The sequence below is a fragment of the Erythrolamprus reginae genome, chromosome 1, assembly GCF_031021105.1.
Source record: "Erythrolamprus reginae isolate rEryReg1 chromosome 1, rEryReg1.hap1, whole genome shotgun sequence".
NCBI classification, from domain to species: Eukaryota; Metazoa; Chordata; class Lepidosauria; order Squamata; family Dipsadidae; genus Erythrolamprus; species Erythrolamprus reginae.
In genome coordinates, this window is record NC_091950.1 from 143596510 (window position 1) to 143616344 (window position 19835).

Here is a 19835-nt window from a genome sequence, read left to right on the forward strand (position 1 = left end):
GATTAATTTTATTGATTCCACGGTTCCGTTTTGTAACTACTCCACAATAAAATATTTATTTTGCACAATCTTTGTTACTAAAACCTCACCTGTTGTATTTTAAAAGCAAAAAGTTGACATTTTATTTTGTTTTATTTAACTTCCATTAAACTTCCATGCCACCTGTTTTGCTTACGATTTAAAGAGGACTCATACAATTTAAATCATTATTTTTTCCAATACTTAGGAGATTAGCTCAAGATTCACGGAAGTCTTTTCCTTCTGATCACTTTCCCAATGCAATCTTGTACTTCCTTGTTCCTTATGCTGTAGATCAATGGGTTTAACATGGGGACAATCACTGCATAAAATACAGAAAACACCTTGCCTTGGTTTGGTAGAAAACTATGGTTGGGTCGCACATATATACAGAAGAGGGTGATGAAGAAGATGGAAACAGCAGTGAGGTGGGTGGAACAGGTGGAGAAAGCCTTCCGCTGGCCCTCCACTGTCCGGATCTTCAGGATGGCACAAATAATATATATGTAGGAGATAATAATGAAAATGCTGCTAAGGGAACCATGAACGAAAGACATGATAAAAAGGACCATCTTGTTGATTTGTGTGTCAGAGCAGGAGAGGGATATGACAGCAGGGATATCACAGAAAAAATGATTGATCTCGGACTTGCAGAAAGTTAATTGGAAAGTCATAACTGTATGTGTCATGGCATTTAATAGTCCGGCAAAACAAGGTGGAACTAAGAGTAGCAGACAAGTTTTTCTAGACATTATAAGCATATAAAGCAATGGATTAGAAATAGCTACGTACCGATCATATGCCATGGAGGCTAAGAGATAACATTCAGCAGCCACGAAGAAGGCAAAAAACCACATTTGTGCTGCACATTCCCTTAAGGAAATGCTTTTGCTTTCTGTTACAAAATCTATCAACATCTTTGGGGTGACCACAGAAGAATAGCAAAGGTCAAGTAATGACAGGTTACTAAGGAAGAAGTACATGGGGGTGTGAAGTCGAGAGTCTATCTGGATTAACAGAAACATCCCAAAATTTCCCACCAAGGTGATGAAATAAATCATCAGGAAGAAAATGAAGAGCAATATCTGTAATTTTGGTGACCCACCAAATCCAAGCAGGATGAATTCATACACCAAGGTGCAATTTGTTTTTGCCATCTATCCTTTTCTGCAAATAAAAGTAGAAAGAAAGTTCAGCTACAAATGTTCCCCACAAAAAGTGAGCAGGTTTTATATAGCACATAGTTCTTTTCTCATGCTAATAACAATAATAATAATAATAATAATAATAATAATAATAATAATATTAATAATAATAATAATAATAATATAGTAATAGTAATAATAGTAGTAGTCACCATAGTAGTAGTAATCGTAATCGTAATCCTAATCCTAATCGTAATCATAATCAAAATCGTAATCCCAATTTCAACTCTTACTTAAAAGATGGTTTGGATAAGAAATGAAATTTGATATGTATATATTTTAAAATCAGACTTCAATACTACTAAAAATGCCAGTTAAACTTTCCAGATTTTTGTAGCTCTATTGCATATTTATCTTCCCCTTCTTCTGAAATAATATCTCATAATCATTCTAGTGCAGTAATATTGCATTATTCTTCCCACCCATTCACCTCAATTATGAAATGATGCTTTATATAGATTTCTTTCTTTCTCATATCCTAGCACTTCTTACCTGAGACTAAATTATATTTTGCTGAGAGAGAAATCCTTAAGAAGTCAGGGATGTATGGGCTTCCGAAAAAGACTTCTTAGGATGGACCTCTGGTCTTGCAGCACAAAAAGGCGTCTTTATATTTGCTTGTTTTTTTCAGCTTGCTTGCTGGAGGGGGAGGGGGGTAGAGTGTATTGCCACCATCAGGTGGTAACCAGCAATTATTTTTTTTGTTCCGGTGGGTATAAAAATTACTTGCACTGGAAAAAATGTATTTAATTTGAAGATGCTTCAGTTTCTTCCCGTTAGTGCATTATTAGCTATCTTTGCAAAATACACCTGTGCCTTGGAATCTGCCAGGCACAGGTCAGATCTCCATGAGTCTTATGTTCTTCAGCATTTTCTAAAGCCATCTTGAGGGTCTGGTATCTCTTTCTAGTTAGGGATCTAAACTGCATTGGAAGATGTTATAGAGTTATATAGAAATGATCATGAGACATGGGGAAGAGATTCTGCCTAGAGAACAGATAAGAGAGGCTATAGCCTGCAGCTGCATAATGGTTGGAGAAAGAGTCTTAGAAGGGGATCCCACCACCAAACCTCTCAGTCTGTAAAAGAGATGGCAGGTGATTTGTACTTTCAGATAGCAAAATTATGTTCATGACTTCTCACAAAAAAGTAGCATTTACATATTGGGAATGACTGTATTTAAAAATCAACTGGCTCACCTTATCCAAAGGGCTTTAAATGAAAGCTGAAGAGGAGGGAAACCAATTTTTTAGGACCTAACCCATAACAGCAATAATAGCATAATAGCAGTAACACTTATATAACATTCCATAGGACTTTACAGGACTCAGGATGGTTTACAAATGTCAGCATATTGCCGCCAACATTCTGGGCCCTCGTTTTACTGCTCTCAGAAGGATGGTAGGTTGAGTCAACATTAAGCAAGTGAGGATTAAATTCCTGGCTGTGGGCCGAGTTAGCCTGCAATACTGTATTCTAATCATTGTTCCGTAAACCTCCAGACAACCAATCAAACATTGCAATAAGGACTGGTGAGAAGGACCAGACTATTTACAGGACTGTCTTTTGCCACATACTTCCCAGAGACCAATAAGAGCTCATAGAGTTGGTGTCCTTCGGGTCCCGTTGACCAACTAATGCAGGTGGGCAGGACCATGGGGGAGGGCCTTCTCTGTGGCTGCCTTGACTCTATGGAACCAACTACCGCCCGATGTTCATACTGCTGTTACCCTGCTGGCTTTTTGTAAGGCCACGAAGATCTGGCTTTTCTGGCAGGCCTGGGCGCCATAAATTTACATCTTTTATGGCCAATTATATGAATGGTATGCATGTATATGATTATGACTGTCTTTTTATAACAAATGGGTTTTTTATTATGGGGTTTTAGTTGCATCAACTGCCTTGAGGTTATTTTTTTAAAAAATAAAATAAAATAAATAAAGATGGGATGAAAACAAATCTTTAACAAATCATTTTCGGTGTGATATCAGAGCACGATGGAGATGCAACTGCAGGGAAATCACAGAATTAGTGCTTGATCTGGTCCAGTTTAACTGAAAAGATAATAGTGTTTGTATTGTGGAATTTAACACTGCAAAGAAATAGGATAAAATTACCAGGAGAGTAAAGCCTTTTTTCTGGGCCTCAATTTTCGCCACTTTGCATTTACTTAAATGGAGTCCCATTTGTGGTATGCATATCAAACTGTCCTCTAGACACAACAACTAAGTTGACCATTCACCAGATTTAAATTGATCCTTTTCAAGCTCTTCACAACTTGGAATTCTTGAATAATGTTGAATAATTGACCTACTTGGCTGATTTATTGCTTATTGATAAATCAAAACCTTTTATGCCATGCATCCGAGAGGGTAGCAAAAAGACTGAGTTATTTACATGGCGGTATTTTCTGTGCCAGCAGACATTGCTATCATATGTCAAAGAAGGAGATGGTAGTTCTATCAATTGGTCAAGTGGATGTTGTTGTTCCCCAATCTCTTTCAAGGTCTACTCAGTCAACACTCAGAAGTTGTTGCAATTCATGTTTCAGAGTCTGGCTTTGACCTGGAATCTGATAACGTTGCTCCAGCTGAGCCTCTGCTTAAGGATGGTCAGCCTCAGGAATCAAGAAGCCAGAATTCAAGTGAGGATGATCAACCATGATAAGCTGGAGCACTCAGATGACAAGGACCAATCCCTAAGACCCAGGTCTAGGCAAAGCGAGATGTCAACAGAGCAATATTTCTCCATGAGGCTTCTCTCTAAACATAGAGCAAGACATACATAACTGCAATCAACTGGCTACAAAGATTTAAATAGTCTCTTTGTCAGGGTTCCAAATAGCATCTGAAATTAAATCAGCGTCCAATTTATTAGCAGAGCCATGTTGGCACATCTGTGAGAACCACAAATCTAAGGCTACCAGGATTTTTCCACCCAGTTTAAATTTCATTCCCTTGTTGCATGATAATCTGCTTTTAAGACGCAAACCTTGACTTAGAGATAAGAAGATGTTTTTGAAGTAGATAGCTTGTTATTTAGATAGGTTATAACTTTGTAATTTAGCCAGTGAGAGTTGGAGTGCATTTCCGTGCCGGAACTGAGATGAGGAGTTCCAATGTGGAAGAAAAAATAAAATAAATGTTATTTTGAGAATTAGAATTAGAATTCTTTATTGGCCAAGGATGATTGGACACACAAGGAATTTGTCTTGGTGCATATGCTCTCAGTGTACATAAAAGAAAAAGATACATTTGTCAAGAATCATGGGGTACAACACTTGATGATTGTCATAAGCAATGAAGAAACAATCAATATTAATAAAAAATTTAGGATACAAGCAACAAGTTACAGTCATACAGTCCTAAGTGGGAGGAAAAGGATGATAAGAATGATGAAAAAAACTAGTAGAAATAGAAGTGCAGACTTAGTAAAAAGTTTGACAGTGTTGAGGGAATTATTTGTTTAGTAGAGTGAAGGCATTTGGGAAAAATTGTTCTTATGTCTAGTTGTCTTGTCTGTAGCGACGTTTTGAGGGTAGGAGTTGAAACAGTTTGTGTCCAGGATGGGAGTGTCAGTAAATATTTTTACCGCCCTCTTTTTGACTGGTGCAGTATACAGGTCCTCAATGGAAGGCAGGTTGGCAGAAATTGTTTTTTCTGCAGTTCTGATTATCCTTTGAAGTCTGTGTCGGTCTTGTTGGGTTGCAGAACCAAACAGACAGTTATAGAGGTGCAGATGACAGACTCAACGATTCCTCTGTAGAACTGTATCAGCAGCTTCTTGGGCAGTTTTAGCTTCCTGAGGTGGTGCAGAAAGAACATTCTTTGTTGTGCTTTTTTGATGATGTTTTTGATGTTAGGTGACCATTGTAGGTCTTGAGATATGATAGAACGTAGAAATTTGAAGGTCTCTTCTGTTGATACCGTGTTGTCTAGTATTGTGAGAGGTGGAAGGATGGAAGGGTTTCTCCTAAAGTCTACCACCATTTCTACAATTTTGAGTGTGTTCAGTTCTAGATTGTTCTGGCCACACCACAAGGATAGTTGTTACTAGCTTGTGAAGCTCTTATCATTGAATCAACTTGCCTGACCCCAGCCTCGTTCCAGAACATGGGGTGGAGCTCCATTTTCGCTACCCCACTGTGACCTCCCCCCCATCCGGGCAGTAGCCCACCCCTGAGTGTCACCCATACCGAGTAGGAACCCACTACTACCCCCTCAATTAAGCAGCATATCAGCAACATAGGGGGAATCATTCTCATGTAGAATTCTAAAAAAATTCTTCCAGTCTTTCCTTCCTTCATTCAAAGTGATTTCATAATTTTAAAATTTGAGGCTTCTTGTTTCTCCCTCACTACCCTCTCTCCCCTTTTCTCTCCATCCAAATCATTGCACCTTTTCATTTCTTCATCGTAACTAATCTTTGTTTTATTTCAGCTCATGTTTTTTCTCTTTATAGACATTGTACCAGTGTATCTTTCTTTTTCTTTTGCAGCAATGGTTCTTTTGTTTGCATGTTTTTCTTAATTAACATTCCCCCACCCCTCTACTTTATTATTTTAAAATAGTAAGTTATTTCTTGGATATACAACACACAATCCTTTATGCATATACTTTCTTGGAAGGAAGTCACCCTGTTTGGTGCCCAGCGCAACTTTCTAATTCTCAGTATGAGGAAGTGTTATTATGCTCCAACACTTTAGACTTTCAAAGGGAGATTGGACTGCCATTTGTCCAAAATGGTGTAGGGATTCCTGCTTGAGTCGGAAGTTGGAGTAGATGACCTACAAGGTCCCTTCCAACTCTAATAAGGATCTTATTATTATTAGATCTCGCTATATAGAGCACTGGTGAGACCACATTTGGAATACTGTGTTCAGTTCTGGAGACCTCACCTACAAAAAGATATTGACAAAATTGAACGGGTCCAAAGACGGGCTACAAGGATGGTGGAAAGTCTTAAGCATAAAACGTATCAGGAAAGACTTAATGAACTCACTCTGTATAGTCTGGAGGACAGAAGGAAAAGGGGGACATGATCGAAACATTTAAATATGTTAAAGGGTTAAATAAGGTCCAGGAGGGAAGTGTTTTTAATAGGAAACTGAACACAAGAACAAGGGGACACAATCTGAAGTTAATTGGGGGAAAGATCAGAAGCAATGTGGGAAAATATTATTTTACTGAAAGAGTAGTAGATGCTTGGAACAAACTTCCAGCAGACGTGGTTGGTAAATCCACAGTAACTGAATTTAAACATGCCTGGGATAAACATAGATCCATCCTAAGATAAAATACAGAAAATAGTATAAAGGCAGACTAGATGGACCATGAGGCCTTTTCTGCCATCAGTCTTCTATGTTTCTATGTTTCTGTGTTTCTAATTTATGCCTGAGCAAAAACCCATTTCTTTCTCACTATCTTTTTCAGCGCTTCCTTTACCTCCTTATTCCTTAGACTATAGATCACAGGGTTTACCATAGGAATCACTATTGTATAAAAAACAGCAGCAACTTGGTCTTGGGCTTCAATATCACTTGTGGAAGGCTTCAGGTAGATGAAAAGAATTGTGGTGTAGAACAAGGTAACAGCCATCAAATGGGAACCACAAGTAGAGAAGGTTTTTTTCCTTCCCCCGCTGGAGTGGATTCTTTGTATAGCAATGATAATGTAGATGTAAGAGATGAGGATGATGAAGAATGAACACAGCCCTATCAGTGAAGAGATGACAAAAAGCAGAATCTGGTTGAGTTGAGTGTTTGAACAGGCAAGCTTCAAAATTAAAGGTACATCACAAAAAAAATGGCGTATGACATTGGAGTTGCAAAAGGGAAGGTGAAAGGTAGTGTTTGTGTGCACCATGCCATTGGCACAACCCACAAGGTAGGAAGCCAGCACCAGGGAAATACAAACCTTCTTGGACATGACAGTAGAATACAATAGTGGGTTGCAGATAGCCACATAACGGTCATAGGCCATAGCAGCTAGCAGGAGACATTCTACACTTGCAAACACAGCGTAGAAGTAAAACTGAGCAGCACAGCCAATGAAAGAAATGGATTTCTTTTCGGCCAAGAAATTCACCAGGGTTTGAGGGACAATGACAGTAGAGTAACAGAGATCTGAGAAGGATAGGTTGCTAAGGAAAAAGTACATAGGTGTTTGGAGTTGGGAGTCAAGACGAATCAGTGCAATCATCCCTAGATTTCCAAGAAGAGTGATCATGTAGATGGCTAGAAACACCACAAAAAGAGAGGTGTTGAGCACTGGATTATCTGTGAATCCTTCAAGGATGAATTCTGACACTGTGGTTTGATTCCATTGGGCCATGGCATTAGTTCAGTAAGCCTGTAACAAAAAGAAGATGGTCAGGTCCAGGCCCACAGGACAGATCAAAATTCAATCAAATCCAGTCCTTCACTTGCTTTTCCAGTGACTGTGAGAGGGATTGTCGAGTCTTAGTAGACAACCAGCTAAACATGAGCCAGCAGTGTGCAGCTGAAGCCAAAAATGCCAATACAATCCTAAAATGCATTAATTCAGGGATAGAATCTAGGACTAGGGAGGTACTAATACCATTTTATAAAGCATCAGTACACACCTAGAGTACTGCATCCAGTTTTGGTCACCATACTTACGTTGAGGCTCTAGAGAAAGTGCAGAGAAGAGAAACCAGGGGGTTGGACTTGATGACTTGCAAGGTCCCTTCCAACTCTAATAATAAATAAATAAATAAACCTGGAAATAAGGAGAAAATTTCTGAGCAATCAACCAGTGGAACAGCTTGTCTTCGGAAGTTGTGAGAGCTCCAACCATTGAGACTTTCAAAAGGAAATTGGACTGCCATTTGTTGGAAATTGTGTAGGGACTCCTGCTTGAGTGGAAGGTTGGACTAGATGACCTACAAGGTCCCTTCCAACTCTGCTACTCTGTAACTGTTACTTTTACTCCCTAATGGGCAAAAGGTTGCTAAAGTAGCTACAACCTTGTAACCGAATAGATATGTCAAGCCCCCCCCCCCCCAGGATTGCATACATTCTTAATTTGGGCTTCTCTCTAAAGGAAAGTTTTGTGATGCCAAAGCTCCACTATTTCTCCAGGTGCACATTCTACACAGAGACGGACTGACTCATAATCCTGTAAATCTGAAAATGTTAAGAACAGCTTAAAATATATAGCTATTATTATTGCTCATTCTCTTTTTATGTTCCCTTTTTGTTGCAATTTATTAGATACGTTAAAACAACCTAGGGACACATATAATAATTAAAGATGTAAATGTGATGCTGAATTATACTCCAGATACATGGAATCTATCATTTTATGAAGAATTCAGCAAAGAAAATTGTCCTCTAGAGATAAAGAAAAAAAGTATGCTCCTGGTATTAAACTGTACAATTGATAGATGGGTTCTTTTATGAGTTTCGAACGTATCTTTACATTGTACAAATAAGAAGATGGAACACCATGTTTCCATATGGTCTAGATTTAAATGTTAATTAATTTTTACTGCAATATTATATGACTCATTTCCCCCCTTCAATTTTAGTTCATGTTTATCACTATTTTGTATAGGTTTTTCTGATTGTATTACCACTGTTGCATTATTATTAGGATATACGTATTACAAAATAAATAAATATTCTCCTGGCAATATGAAATAAATCTTTGCAGGTCTGTCTACATCGTAGTAAACATCAAGACCAAAAAGCATACGTGGAAAAATAAAATGGCTCACAGCCACCATAGTGCTGGCACAAACACATAATGGAAATAAATAGACAATAAATAAACTTCAACCAATCTGCTTTTGCAAAATTTTAGAACACAGCTGCAACTTGTAAATGTTGATCATTTAAAATGTTTGAAAATACATTGCACCTGAAATGAAGAATATCGTTAGAAATATATTATCAAGGGAAGCTTTACTGCATTTAGACTGTGCTTAATGAACTCCTATTAGAAGCTTTTAACATTTTACTAAATCATTACTAGTGACTGGGGTAGAAGGTAATGCATTATTTTTGCTTAAAGCTAAAACTCCCTATCCCAACAGGTATCACTATAGAAAAAGGCACCAGAAAGAATTTCTCTTCAATTGATGTGTGCTGTCACATCCAGGTCCAAATATACGTGCGGACAACACAAAACCTGAGTTTGCAGTGTGGAGAAAATAAGGGGAACACAATGGATATGCTCAGTATATTGGGTGGTAGGAAAAGCAAGTAGGATACGTGACTGCATAGCTAGAGGTATAACAAGCAGGAAGAGGGAGATTGTGATCCCGCTATATAGAGCGCTGGTGAGACCACATTTGGAATACTGTGTTCAGTTCTGGAGACCTTACCTACAAAAAGATATTGACAAAATTGAACAGGTCCAAAGACGGGCTACAAGAATGATGGAAAGTCATAAGCATAAAATGTATCAGGAAAGACTTAATGAACTCAATCTGTATAGTCTGGAGGACAGAAGGAAAAGGGGGGACATGATAGAAACATTTAAATATGTCAAAGGGTTAAATAAGGTTCAGGAGGGAAGTGTTTTTAATAGGAAAGTGAACACAAGAACAAGGGGACACAATCTGAAGTTAGTTGGGAGAAAGATCAAAAGCAACAGGAGAAAATATTATTTTACTGAAAGAGTAGTAGATCCTTGGAACAAACTTCCAGCAGACGTGGTTGGTAAATCCACAGTAACTGAATTTAAACATGCCTGGGATAAACATAGATCCATCCTAAGATAAAAATACAGGAAATAGTATAAGGGCAGACTAGATGGACCATGAGGTCTTTTTCTGCTGTCAGTCTTCTATGTTTCTATGTTTCTAAGTACATTCAAGAAAATGCAGAGAAAATTGGCAGGAATTGCTTCTCATGCAGAAACTAAGAGCTCAAATAACAGGTGGAAATAGGAGTGAGTTTCCTATGTTACTGGTTTGGGAACAGGAGCACATGTGCTTGACACTTCTGCGCATGCACAAAATCTTCTGCGCATGCAGAGAAATGTCTGTGATGATGTCTCGGCGAGTGGGCGGAGTCTCCGGCCACCACTGCTACCGGTTTGCATGAACCGGGGCGAATCGGTAGAAACTCACCACTGGGTAGAAGTTGCAGTTATCTGGAATATTTAAACCATGAAAAGCATCAATTTTTGGAGGTTTTTAAGAAGACAGCCACTTCTCAATGGTTGAACTGGTATTCCTGCACATTGCAGAAGGTTGGATTAGATCATCTGTATGGCTCCCTCCAACTTTACAGTTGTGCTACTCTATGAAAATTGCCCATACTTAACCTCATCTGAAGATATAGATCAGCAAACAATTTCCTTCAGGCAGTGGATGGACTCCAACCCATAGTTTTTCCCACCCCCTATGATCATTCCTGCTGTTTTGTGATGCCACATATTCCCCTCACCTTGACAGGCAGGGATAGGCTACTGTCCGGACGTGGTGGGGACTCAGTGGGGTAGCAAAAATGGAGCTTCACCCTAGAGCACCCAATTTGCACTGAAAGATGTTGAAAGAAAATGCAGGGCATCCTGCATAAGCCACGTCCACAGTGTGGTAGTAAAAACTTTGGTAGCCCTTCACTGTTCTCAGGTATAGCTTAGGTAGGTTAAATCTTGCAGCTTATTTACAAAGGAGAGAGGAGGGAAATTCGTTTTAAAAGGAATGTGCAGCTCTTGACTGGAGAAATATTTCCTGCTATTGTGGAATCAGCCACAGAAGCCTAAGCCAGAGCACAATAGCTTGCTCTCTAAGAAAGAACATCATCTGCAGAAGATGTTGTGGAGTGACATCTGAGACAGCTGGGACTTATTCATAGCAACATAAATCATTCATAAGCATTCTTATGACTGATTATAATATTTTCATGTAACCCTTTATTTTGATTGTATCTGTGGAGAGAGATACTTGTTCCAGCTCTGAATGAGTGATATCTGAAGCCAAAGCTTGTTTTTCACATGAATTTTCACACCGAGTATGAAATATGTTCAGAAGGATCTTAGCTCCTACCTTGTGCTTATCTCGCTATAAATAAGAAAAGTTGCCATACTAATCCATTTAGAAAAAAACAACAGATAAGAGTCTTTAGATAAAGTAAGTGCTGAGGTGTAATGACAAAATGTTACTCATTACTGTGTGGTCTCTACAGGTCTCTGTCCATTTTTCAAAAAAATGCCTTTTTTTTTCATCTGAGAGATCTCATAGGATAAATTCTCCTGAAGACTATGAAAAGTTTGGTGGCATGACAAAATTTAGCACAGAATAACTAAAACTAAATATTCAGACTGTTGTGTAACATAATTATTCCAAAGATTTATGGAATTGTGGCATTTGCTCAATATATATATATTTAAAGTAATATTTTGCACAGACTTACTTATTGTGACACTGACAGAAATTTGCAATTTGTAATTAACCAAATCAAATTAAATGGGCATGTTGTGATTGTTATTGAAAAAAAATCCATGAGCAAGTCTTTGGACTTTACTCTCTGTCTCCTTATCTCATATTCCTTCAGGTCACGCTTTATTTCAAGTAAAGAATTAAAACTGGAATTTGGAATAGATAGTTCTGGGATTGTGAAGGAATTTTTTTCCAATAAGGCCATGCAATATCTCTTCTTCTATTCCTTCTACAAGACTGAACTGAGCTGACAATAGAAGTTTAACATTGACATGAGGGCAATATTTCCATCACTCTTGCAGGCACTACTATACTAATTTAGAATCCATGGCCAGATTTCAGGGTATAACATTCTCTCCTCCAATATTTTGCTAATGCTTCCCCGAAGGAACTACAGCTCTTTGTCTAAATATAGACCCTCTAAATATAGACCCAGTAAATATTTTGAAAAGATGGCCCTTCTAATAATAAAGAAGACCACCAGTTATTTACTAGGAGAATCTAAAACCCCTTTCTGAAGTTCTAACTTTTTATTTTATTTATTTATTTTATTTATTTATTTTGTCCAATACACAATGAGGGTTTTAGTGGGTATATATCTATGTACACATAGTAAAATACATGATGAAGGTTATAGAGGAGATACTCATAGTAAAATATATCTAAGAAATAATAGAAAAGAAGATATGGTAATAGAACATATCAATGAAAGAATAGAAGAAGAGATATAGGAATAGAAGAAAGGTATAGGAGATATAGGAGAGACTATAGGACAGGGGACGGAAGGCACATGTTTTTGCTTGATCTCTGGCCAAGGGAAAGCAAACATTGATGTGGACACAAGTCATAAAATGTACTCTGCATAATCCTGAAAGTGACTTTACGAAGCAGAACTTGCAATTTTTGAAAGCCAGTAGAATTTCTCATGTTGAAACAATTTAAATATTCCTTAACTTTCTTCTATAAACATTTGAACACTGAACATTTATATATAATAAACAAAGTTCTATGTTTATTATACATAAACATAGAACTTTGATCAACTAAAACTCTGTCAGCTTCATGCAAAAAATAGTTGTTGCTTAGGAATGCATTTTAGTTACTCTCTGTTAAAAGGACAGTGTTAATGTCTAACGGTATTATTTTTCTCAATACTTGGAGGAAAGGAAGAATAAGAGTCATTTTCTCTTCACACTGAATTAAAATTATCAATTTATCCTAATAAAGCAATAAAGGCAAATGTTATCATTCTTTTTTTTTTTAATGTCCAGCAATTGGAATTTCAGTAGGTGTTGCTTTCCTCGCCACTGTAGGAGAAACAGCACCTGCCAAATATTCTACACCTCTTCATTTTTGCATCATAACATGCTAAATTCCATTTTTCTATCAAGCTCTTTTATTGAAGACCCTGGCAAAATGACACAAATTAAGGTAGAATTTGCAATCCTCCTGTGCTGCAAATTAATTCTGAACCAGTTTTAATTGGGGAGGATATAACACTTCCCAAGCACAATATAAACCATCTAAAAGTCTAATGGTAAATCTGCGTTCAATGCATGCTGTAAGTTCACATGTCTTTCATTCCATTTTATGGATGAGGAAAAGGGTCTGTTTGATTAGATTGTTTTTTTTAGAGTCAATTAGCAACATTTTACACTTACCATTTATGTCACAGCTTGTCCTCCCACTTTTTTTTTGCTTCTAGAGCATCTCAAAAATATTTACAAAAATCCTGGCCTTACACTCCTTTAATATTAATTCTATGGAAATACATAATTCTTTCCCTCATAATTCTTTCCTGTCTGGTTTAGCTCTGACACTACATCTTGCAAAGGACATCTTTTGTGCTCCTCCCTATTTATGGGCTTTTATCATTAGAGACAAATCTTTATATGGTGGATTTGTGACTTTGGGTCTTCCTCCCTGAGGATTTCCTATCCTCAGCAGCACGGAAAAAGGAATGATGGCTATTAATTTGCTTATTTCAGAAAGAAAGAAATACAAAGTGAATGCTGCATCTATATTTAGGCCACAGAGAAAGACAGACAGGAAGGTAGATAGATATGAAAATGAAATTCATAGGAAGACTAAAATAATATTTTATTGGTAGCATATAATAAATAGAACCTTATAAGTTTGACTGTGCTTTTCTTCCTTTCACTTTTGTATCTAGGGTACTTCTTAATGCTGTTTCTATTATTATTATTAGTTTCAGTATGTTTGCTTCAAAATGACTTCCCTGGCTTTCTATACCACCCAACACACAATCCTTGTATGATACTACAGATAGGTTCTTCCAAATGAGATGAAAGTGGAACGGGGTGGATTCCAAATGTTTTTACTACCTCTCTGTGGGCATGGCTAAATTTTGTGGGTATCGCTTAATGTTGTGAGAGTTGCTTGGCAGTCACGTGACCGGGTGGGAATGGCTTGATGGTCACATGACCAGGTGGGAGTAGCTTCATGGTCATGTGGCTGGGTGGGTATGGCCAATTCAATGTCACTCATGTCAAGGGGTGCCTCGCCTAGCCCCTCCCCTCAAAGCCATTCCTTGCCACGCCAAACTTCACGGTATCTATAGATCTGTAAAAATGTCGTTCACGTACTATAGATGTACTTTCACTGAAAGGAGGAAATTGCTCACATGCTTTGCCCAAGAGTGTGATAGACCAGCGGTCTCCAACCTTTTGCACCTCAGGGACCATCAAATTCATAATTTTAAATCCCGCGAACCACTGGTTGGGGAAGCTCAGCTGCCTTTCAGGCCTACCTATGCGAGCCCAGGGAATAGCTGCAAGGATGGCCTCAGCCATTCCCCGGGCTCGACTAGACTGTGAAGCCCAGCTCCATTCTCAGTAGTTTCTTCCTACCCCCACCCCCCACCATCTGCGTTCACAGCGAAAGGCTAAATTAGCTTGAGGCAGCAGTAACTCAGATAGGCAAGCTTCCTTGTCAGGACTGCATGGTCTTTGACTGGTCTCAGACACGTGGTTTCAGAGGTGGGGTGAGCCAGTGAGCATAAGGTGGGTAGGCAGCAGGGCAAGCATGGTATAGACAGGAGAGGTAAGCTAGTGACTGGTAAGCAAGGGAGGCAGCCCATGCACAGTGCCAGAAAGATGGTTTCTGTGCATGTGCAGAAGAAGAAACATTTTTTTTAAAAAATCAAACTTAAAAAATATATATTAAAAAAAAGATGGTGGCACCCAAGGACCAGCACCGACCGACCTGATTCAGAGACATCATTGTGAGGTCATCAGCAGGTTGCTACCAGTTCAGGTGAACCAGTCTGAACTGGGAAGAACCCACTCCTGAAGTGAACCCTTAGGTTTTGTTTCATTTGTTTTTTGAGTGAATGTTTGGGTGGGATGACCGCTCCTGTTGCCAAAGGGCAGCTATTGACAGTCAAACACAAAGAAATGATAGCTAAGGAATTTGTAGTTAGAACCACAAAAATGGCAGTGCATAAATTCTTGGGGGTTTGTTTTGCTTGCTGCTGGTGCAGCATTGCCTGCAGGTCAAGTTCTTCACATCTCCCCATGTCACTGGACAACGGACGCAATGGGATCAGATTGGTTGCTGTGCCATCTGAAGAATCACATTTGCCATTTCTGGGACTGGATCCAGGAACTGATGCCCCATCATCCTTGGCTGGGTGGATGCAATGTGTTGGAATGCACAAAGGTCCTGTAGGAGCAAGCACAGCAGCATATCCTCATCCCCACATTATCAGGGGGATTGACCCCAACTATGTTTTATCTGGTAATGCCCAATAATATACTAAAGGGGAAGGCAAGCTTGCTTTCTGTTGAAAGTGTCTCTGATAAGTGGTCAAATTTTGAATGGAAACATTCAATTGATTAAATACTTCTTTAACCTGTTGTGTCACCCATGACAAATTAGGTACTCAAGAGTCCTACTTTTTTATTTGTTTAAAATTCACTTCCTCCTGCAGTATCAAATCAATACCAACACTACCTCATGTAGCCACAGGAGTACAGTGGTACCTTTCCTTAAGAAATTAATTCGTTCCATGATCAGGTTCTTAAGTAGAAAAGTTCTTAAGTAGAAGCAATTTTTCTCATAGGAATCAATGTAAAAGCAAATAATGTGTGCAAACCCATTAGGAAAAAAAATAAAACGTCAGAATTTGGGTGGGAGCAGGAGGAGTAAGAAGAGGAGGAGGATAGTCACTGCCGAAGGAAGAAGGTGAGGTAAGGGGAATAAAATAAAATCCAAAACTTTAAGGCTTAAAAAAAAAGAGGGACTCTGGGAAAATGCTTTGTTCTCTCTAGACTGCCAAAGCCTCTTTAAGCACCACCGAAAGGCTCCTTTGGCAGCCCAGCAAAGGCCAAGGTGGCCGGGATTAAAGGGAGAATGGCAGGAAACTGGCCGGGCCTTCGTGCCACTCTCAAATTTCCTGGGAAATTTTTCCAGGCTTGGGTTCTTAAGTAGAAAATAGTTCTTAAGTAGAGGCAAGAAAAATCTTCAATACCGGGTTCTTATCTAGAAAAGTTCTTAAGTAGAGATGTTCTTAAGTAGAGGTACCACTGTATTTTCTATTGTTGGTTTGTTGTGTCTGTTTGGATTGAGGCCAGAGACTGTTCTGGTTGGCTGTTTCCCGACCTACAATCACTTACCCAATGCTAATTCTTCTGACACTTTGGACATTATGTTTTTTGATGAAAAGAGGAGCGAGATGCTGCAGACATACCCCATCCCCGGATTTCTATATTCCCTTTAAAATGACCATGTTTTCCACAGTTATAACACTTTCCTTGATGCTTACTGCCTTGTGATAAAACAACCACCAATAAATTGGTTTGGTAGGAAGCTGTTCCTAAATCTTAACACACTTTAATCATTTTTCCCAACAGGATTTTTATCCAGACCAATAATTGCCCTCCGACTTTCAGAATCAGTGTTGTCTTTTACCATCCTCATCAAAAATTCTTGCTGAGATTCAGGATTATTTATCTGCCACCTTAATGCATCCTGTAGTCTGTTAATAAAATCATGATATGGCTCAGTAGCCTTCTGTCTGATATTCAAGGAAGCTTGATGAGGCTTGCCAGAAACAGGCGCCTTTCCAAATGCCCGATAGGTGCATTTAGAAGAAAGTAAATATTTCAAAAAACAATTTGATTTATTTAATCCTCGCTGTGTAATTAACACAAATTAGTAGATGGAGCAGTTTGTAAGCACTTCAGGGAGATGTTTCCCAAACCAATATTTTTCTCAGTAGAATTATCTTCTCCATCACTCCAAAGAGAGTTGAAGGAAACATGGATGTCTGCAGAAGTGTATAAAGCTGTTGAGTTACTAGAGATTGAAGGAAAATATTTGAATTGTTTTTAGAGCTGAGTGAATTTCAAAAATCTGCAAGCAGAAGCTTGAAAAAAATACAGATATTTTAATGTATGAAGGAAGTTGTTGAGCTGCAATAAAACAAGTGAGTTTAATCATCAAAAATGCAACTGTACGTTTGTTGTAATTTATTGTTTGTGAGAGTTTGCTTTAGGAGCTCATGGGATGACAAGTTATTGTTATTTCAAAGAGAATTGACTGTTCAGAGAAGGTTCAGATCAAGCCTGTATATCATGCATATAACTTGTGCAAGGCCATTTGAATTTTTAAATATGGTGTTTTATATAGCTCATGCTGCATCATAAACCATGCAAAGCTTGGCAATCTGAGAAGACTTCAAAATTTTATCTTTAAAAACTCCCTTTATATATTAGGAAATTGAGACATTCAGAGAGTATCATTGTTATTAGTCACGTAAGATATGAGAGTCAGTATTGTTTGCTATTTAGAATTCATTTGATCATCACAAGAAATGAGGAGCTCAAGTAATCCAAAGATCAGCTCTATAAGCGGGGGGGGGGGGGGGATGCAGTGGGGTAGCAAAAGTGGAACTCTACCCCAGAGCACCCAATTTGCACTGAAAGATGTTGAAAGAAAATGCAGGGCGTCCTGCATAAGCCACGCCCACAGTATGGTAGTAAAATTTTTGATAGCCCTTCACTGTTTATAAGTCATAGAACATGTAGATCCAGCAAAGAATCAACAAACGATATATACAGTTGAAATCAGTAAAACTCTTTCTTTACTTAGTTTGCTAATTCTTTACTGCAGCTTCTAAAAATATCTTGTAAAAGAAAAAGTTAATAAAAAGCATATTTTGCCCTCACATCTTTTTGATGTCTTCCCAGGTTTAGAAGAGAGTCTCTAAGCTTGAAGATTTCAGTAGCACTCCTTTGGTCATTAATTGTCTTCAATAGTTCTGTGGATATATTTATTCATGGGCAGAAGCCAGTTTAACCACAAATTATATCCAATCTGCCCTTTTATGTAGATATTGTAATTACATGAGAAATTGATTCTGATTACAGACTACATTACAAATATTAGAAAAACAAAGGGAAATTGACTGAAATGTTATTGTGATTACATGGGAAATAACACAGAGATGACAGAGTTCATACTCACTGGATTAACAGAGGACTCAAAGTTGCAGCTAATCCTCTTTGGGACATTTTCTACTGTTTATGCCATCACTCTGATGGGAAATCTAAGCATGATTATCTTAATCAGGATCAGTCCTTCTCTCCACACACCAATGTACTTTTTTCTTGCCAGCTTATCTTTTTTGGATATTTGTTTCACCTCATCTGTCACCCCAAACTTTCTAGCCAATCTTTTAAAAGAGAAGAAAAGTATTTCTTATGGGGGATGCTTTACTCAGCTCTACTTTTACGCCCTATTTGGAACCACAGAGTGCTACCTCCTAGCTGTGATGGCTTATGATCGCTATATGGCTATCTGCAGTCCTCTACTCTACTTGATGATAATGTCCCAAAGAAAGTGTGTTCAACTTATAGCAATTTCCTACACTGCTGGTATCATCAATGCTTCTGTGCACACAATGGCTGCAACTATTAGACTGTCCTTCTGTGGCCCAAACCTCATTAAGAGTTTTTATTGTGAGGGTCCTCCGCTTTTTGCTCTTTCCTGCTCAGATATCAGTCTGAATTATCTGTTGGTATTTGTGTTTGTTGGCTTCAATTTAATAACAACAAGCCTGACTGTTCTCACTTCCTACACTTATATCCTGGTCACCATTTTAAAGATCCGCTCTGCCACGAGCCGTAGGAAAGCCTTCTCCACTTGTACATCTCATCTCATGGTCATCACCATTTTCTATGGATGTCTCAGCTTTGTGTATGCACAGCCAAGCTCTAGACCAAATTATAACCTAGACCAAATGGCCTCAGTGTTCTATGTAATTGTGACCCCCATGCTCAACCCATTAATCTACAGCATGAGAAACCAGGAGGTAAGAGGTGCCTTCAGAAATATCCTAGGACGAAAAGTTGATGCTCAACACATATGATTGTTGTTACCAAAATTAAGTATTAGATCAATTTGTTCTAGTAGTAAATGGTTTATATCACACTATCTTATTGAATAAAAACCATTAAGCTATATAAATTTATTTAGGCTCCAATTATAACTTTATATTCACCTTTGAGTTAAAAAAATGCTTGGATCAAGAATAATCGAATATTTTCTTTTTATTTACTTGCTTATTTACTTACTAATTAATTGTGATTTATAAGCCACCCAACTCAGTGAACAACAATATAAAACAAAGTAAAACAATTTAAAAACCCTTAATACTAAAACATTCATATCCATTCAGCCAGGGCAAGATGGAATTATTCAATGGCCCCAGACCTACTGTCAAAGCTATGTTTTCACAGCCTTTCAGAAGGCCAGGAAGGTGGGGATCATGGGGATCTCTGGGGGGAGTTGATTCCATAGAGCCAGAGCCACCACAGAGAAGGTCCTCCCATGTGGTTCCACCAGCAGACCTTGTCTAGCTGAATGACCTTGAGAAGACCAACTCTGTGGGTCCTAACTGGCCACTGGGATGTATGCGATAGATGGCGGTCCCATATGTAATCTGGCCCTAAGCCATGTAGGGCTTTAAAGATGATAACCAGTACCTTGAATTGCCTCCGGAGACCAATTGGGAGCCAGTGCATCTTGCGGAGTGTTGGTGTAATGTAGGTGTACCTAGGTACATCCACAACAACTCACACCTCTGCATTTTGGACATGTGTTTTTATAGCTAATTGTTTACAAATCAAAGGGCAGAACATAGAAGGGAGGAAAAAGATTAGAGAAATCAGTTCT

The 19835-nt window shown here is 38.4% G+C and overlaps 3 protein-coding genes across 3 annotated transcripts; 1 reads left to right on the plus strand and 2 right to left on the minus strand.

Annotated features, from left to right (window-relative positions):
- Positions 1-242: 242 nt before the first annotated feature.
- On the minus strand, positions 243-1175 carry LOC139158903 (olfactory receptor 5G9-like). The gene has a single exon (XM_070736244.1). The coding sequence runs from the start codon at positions 1173-1175 to the stop codon at positions 243-245; it is 933 nt and encodes a 310-aa protein (XP_070592345.1).
- A 5435-nt stretch (positions 1176-6610) lies between these two features.
- On the minus strand, positions 6611-7579 carry LOC139158913 (olfactory receptor 5AS1-like). The gene has a single exon (XM_070736252.1). It carries the CDS (start codon positions 7553-7555, stop codon positions 6611-6613), a length of 945 nt encoding a protein of 314 aa, XP_070592353.1. The 5' UTR covers positions 7556-7579.
- A 10508-nt stretch (positions 7580-18087) lies between these two features.
- Positions 18088-19029, plus strand: LOC139165152 (olfactory receptor 5AP2-like). The gene has a single exon (XM_070748210.1). The coding sequence runs from the start codon at positions 18088-18090 to the stop codon at positions 19027-19029; it is 942 nt and encodes a 313-aa protein (XP_070604311.1).
- The last annotated feature ends 806 nt before the right edge of the window (positions 19030-19835 follow it).

Excerpts from the sequence above, each read along its gene's own strand:
- LOC139158903 (XM_070736244.1), bottom strand. The coding sequence starts at position 1,175 with ATGGCAAAAACAAATTGCACCTTGGTGTATGAATTCATCCTGCTTGGA.
- LOC139158913 (XM_070736252.1), bottom strand. The coding sequence starts at position 7,555 with ATGGCCCAATGGAATCAAACCACAGTGTCAGAATTCATCCTTGAAGGA.
- LOC139165152 (XM_070748210.1), top strand. The coding sequence starts at position 18,088 with ATGGGAAATAACACAGAGATGACAGAGTTCATACTCACTGGATTAACA.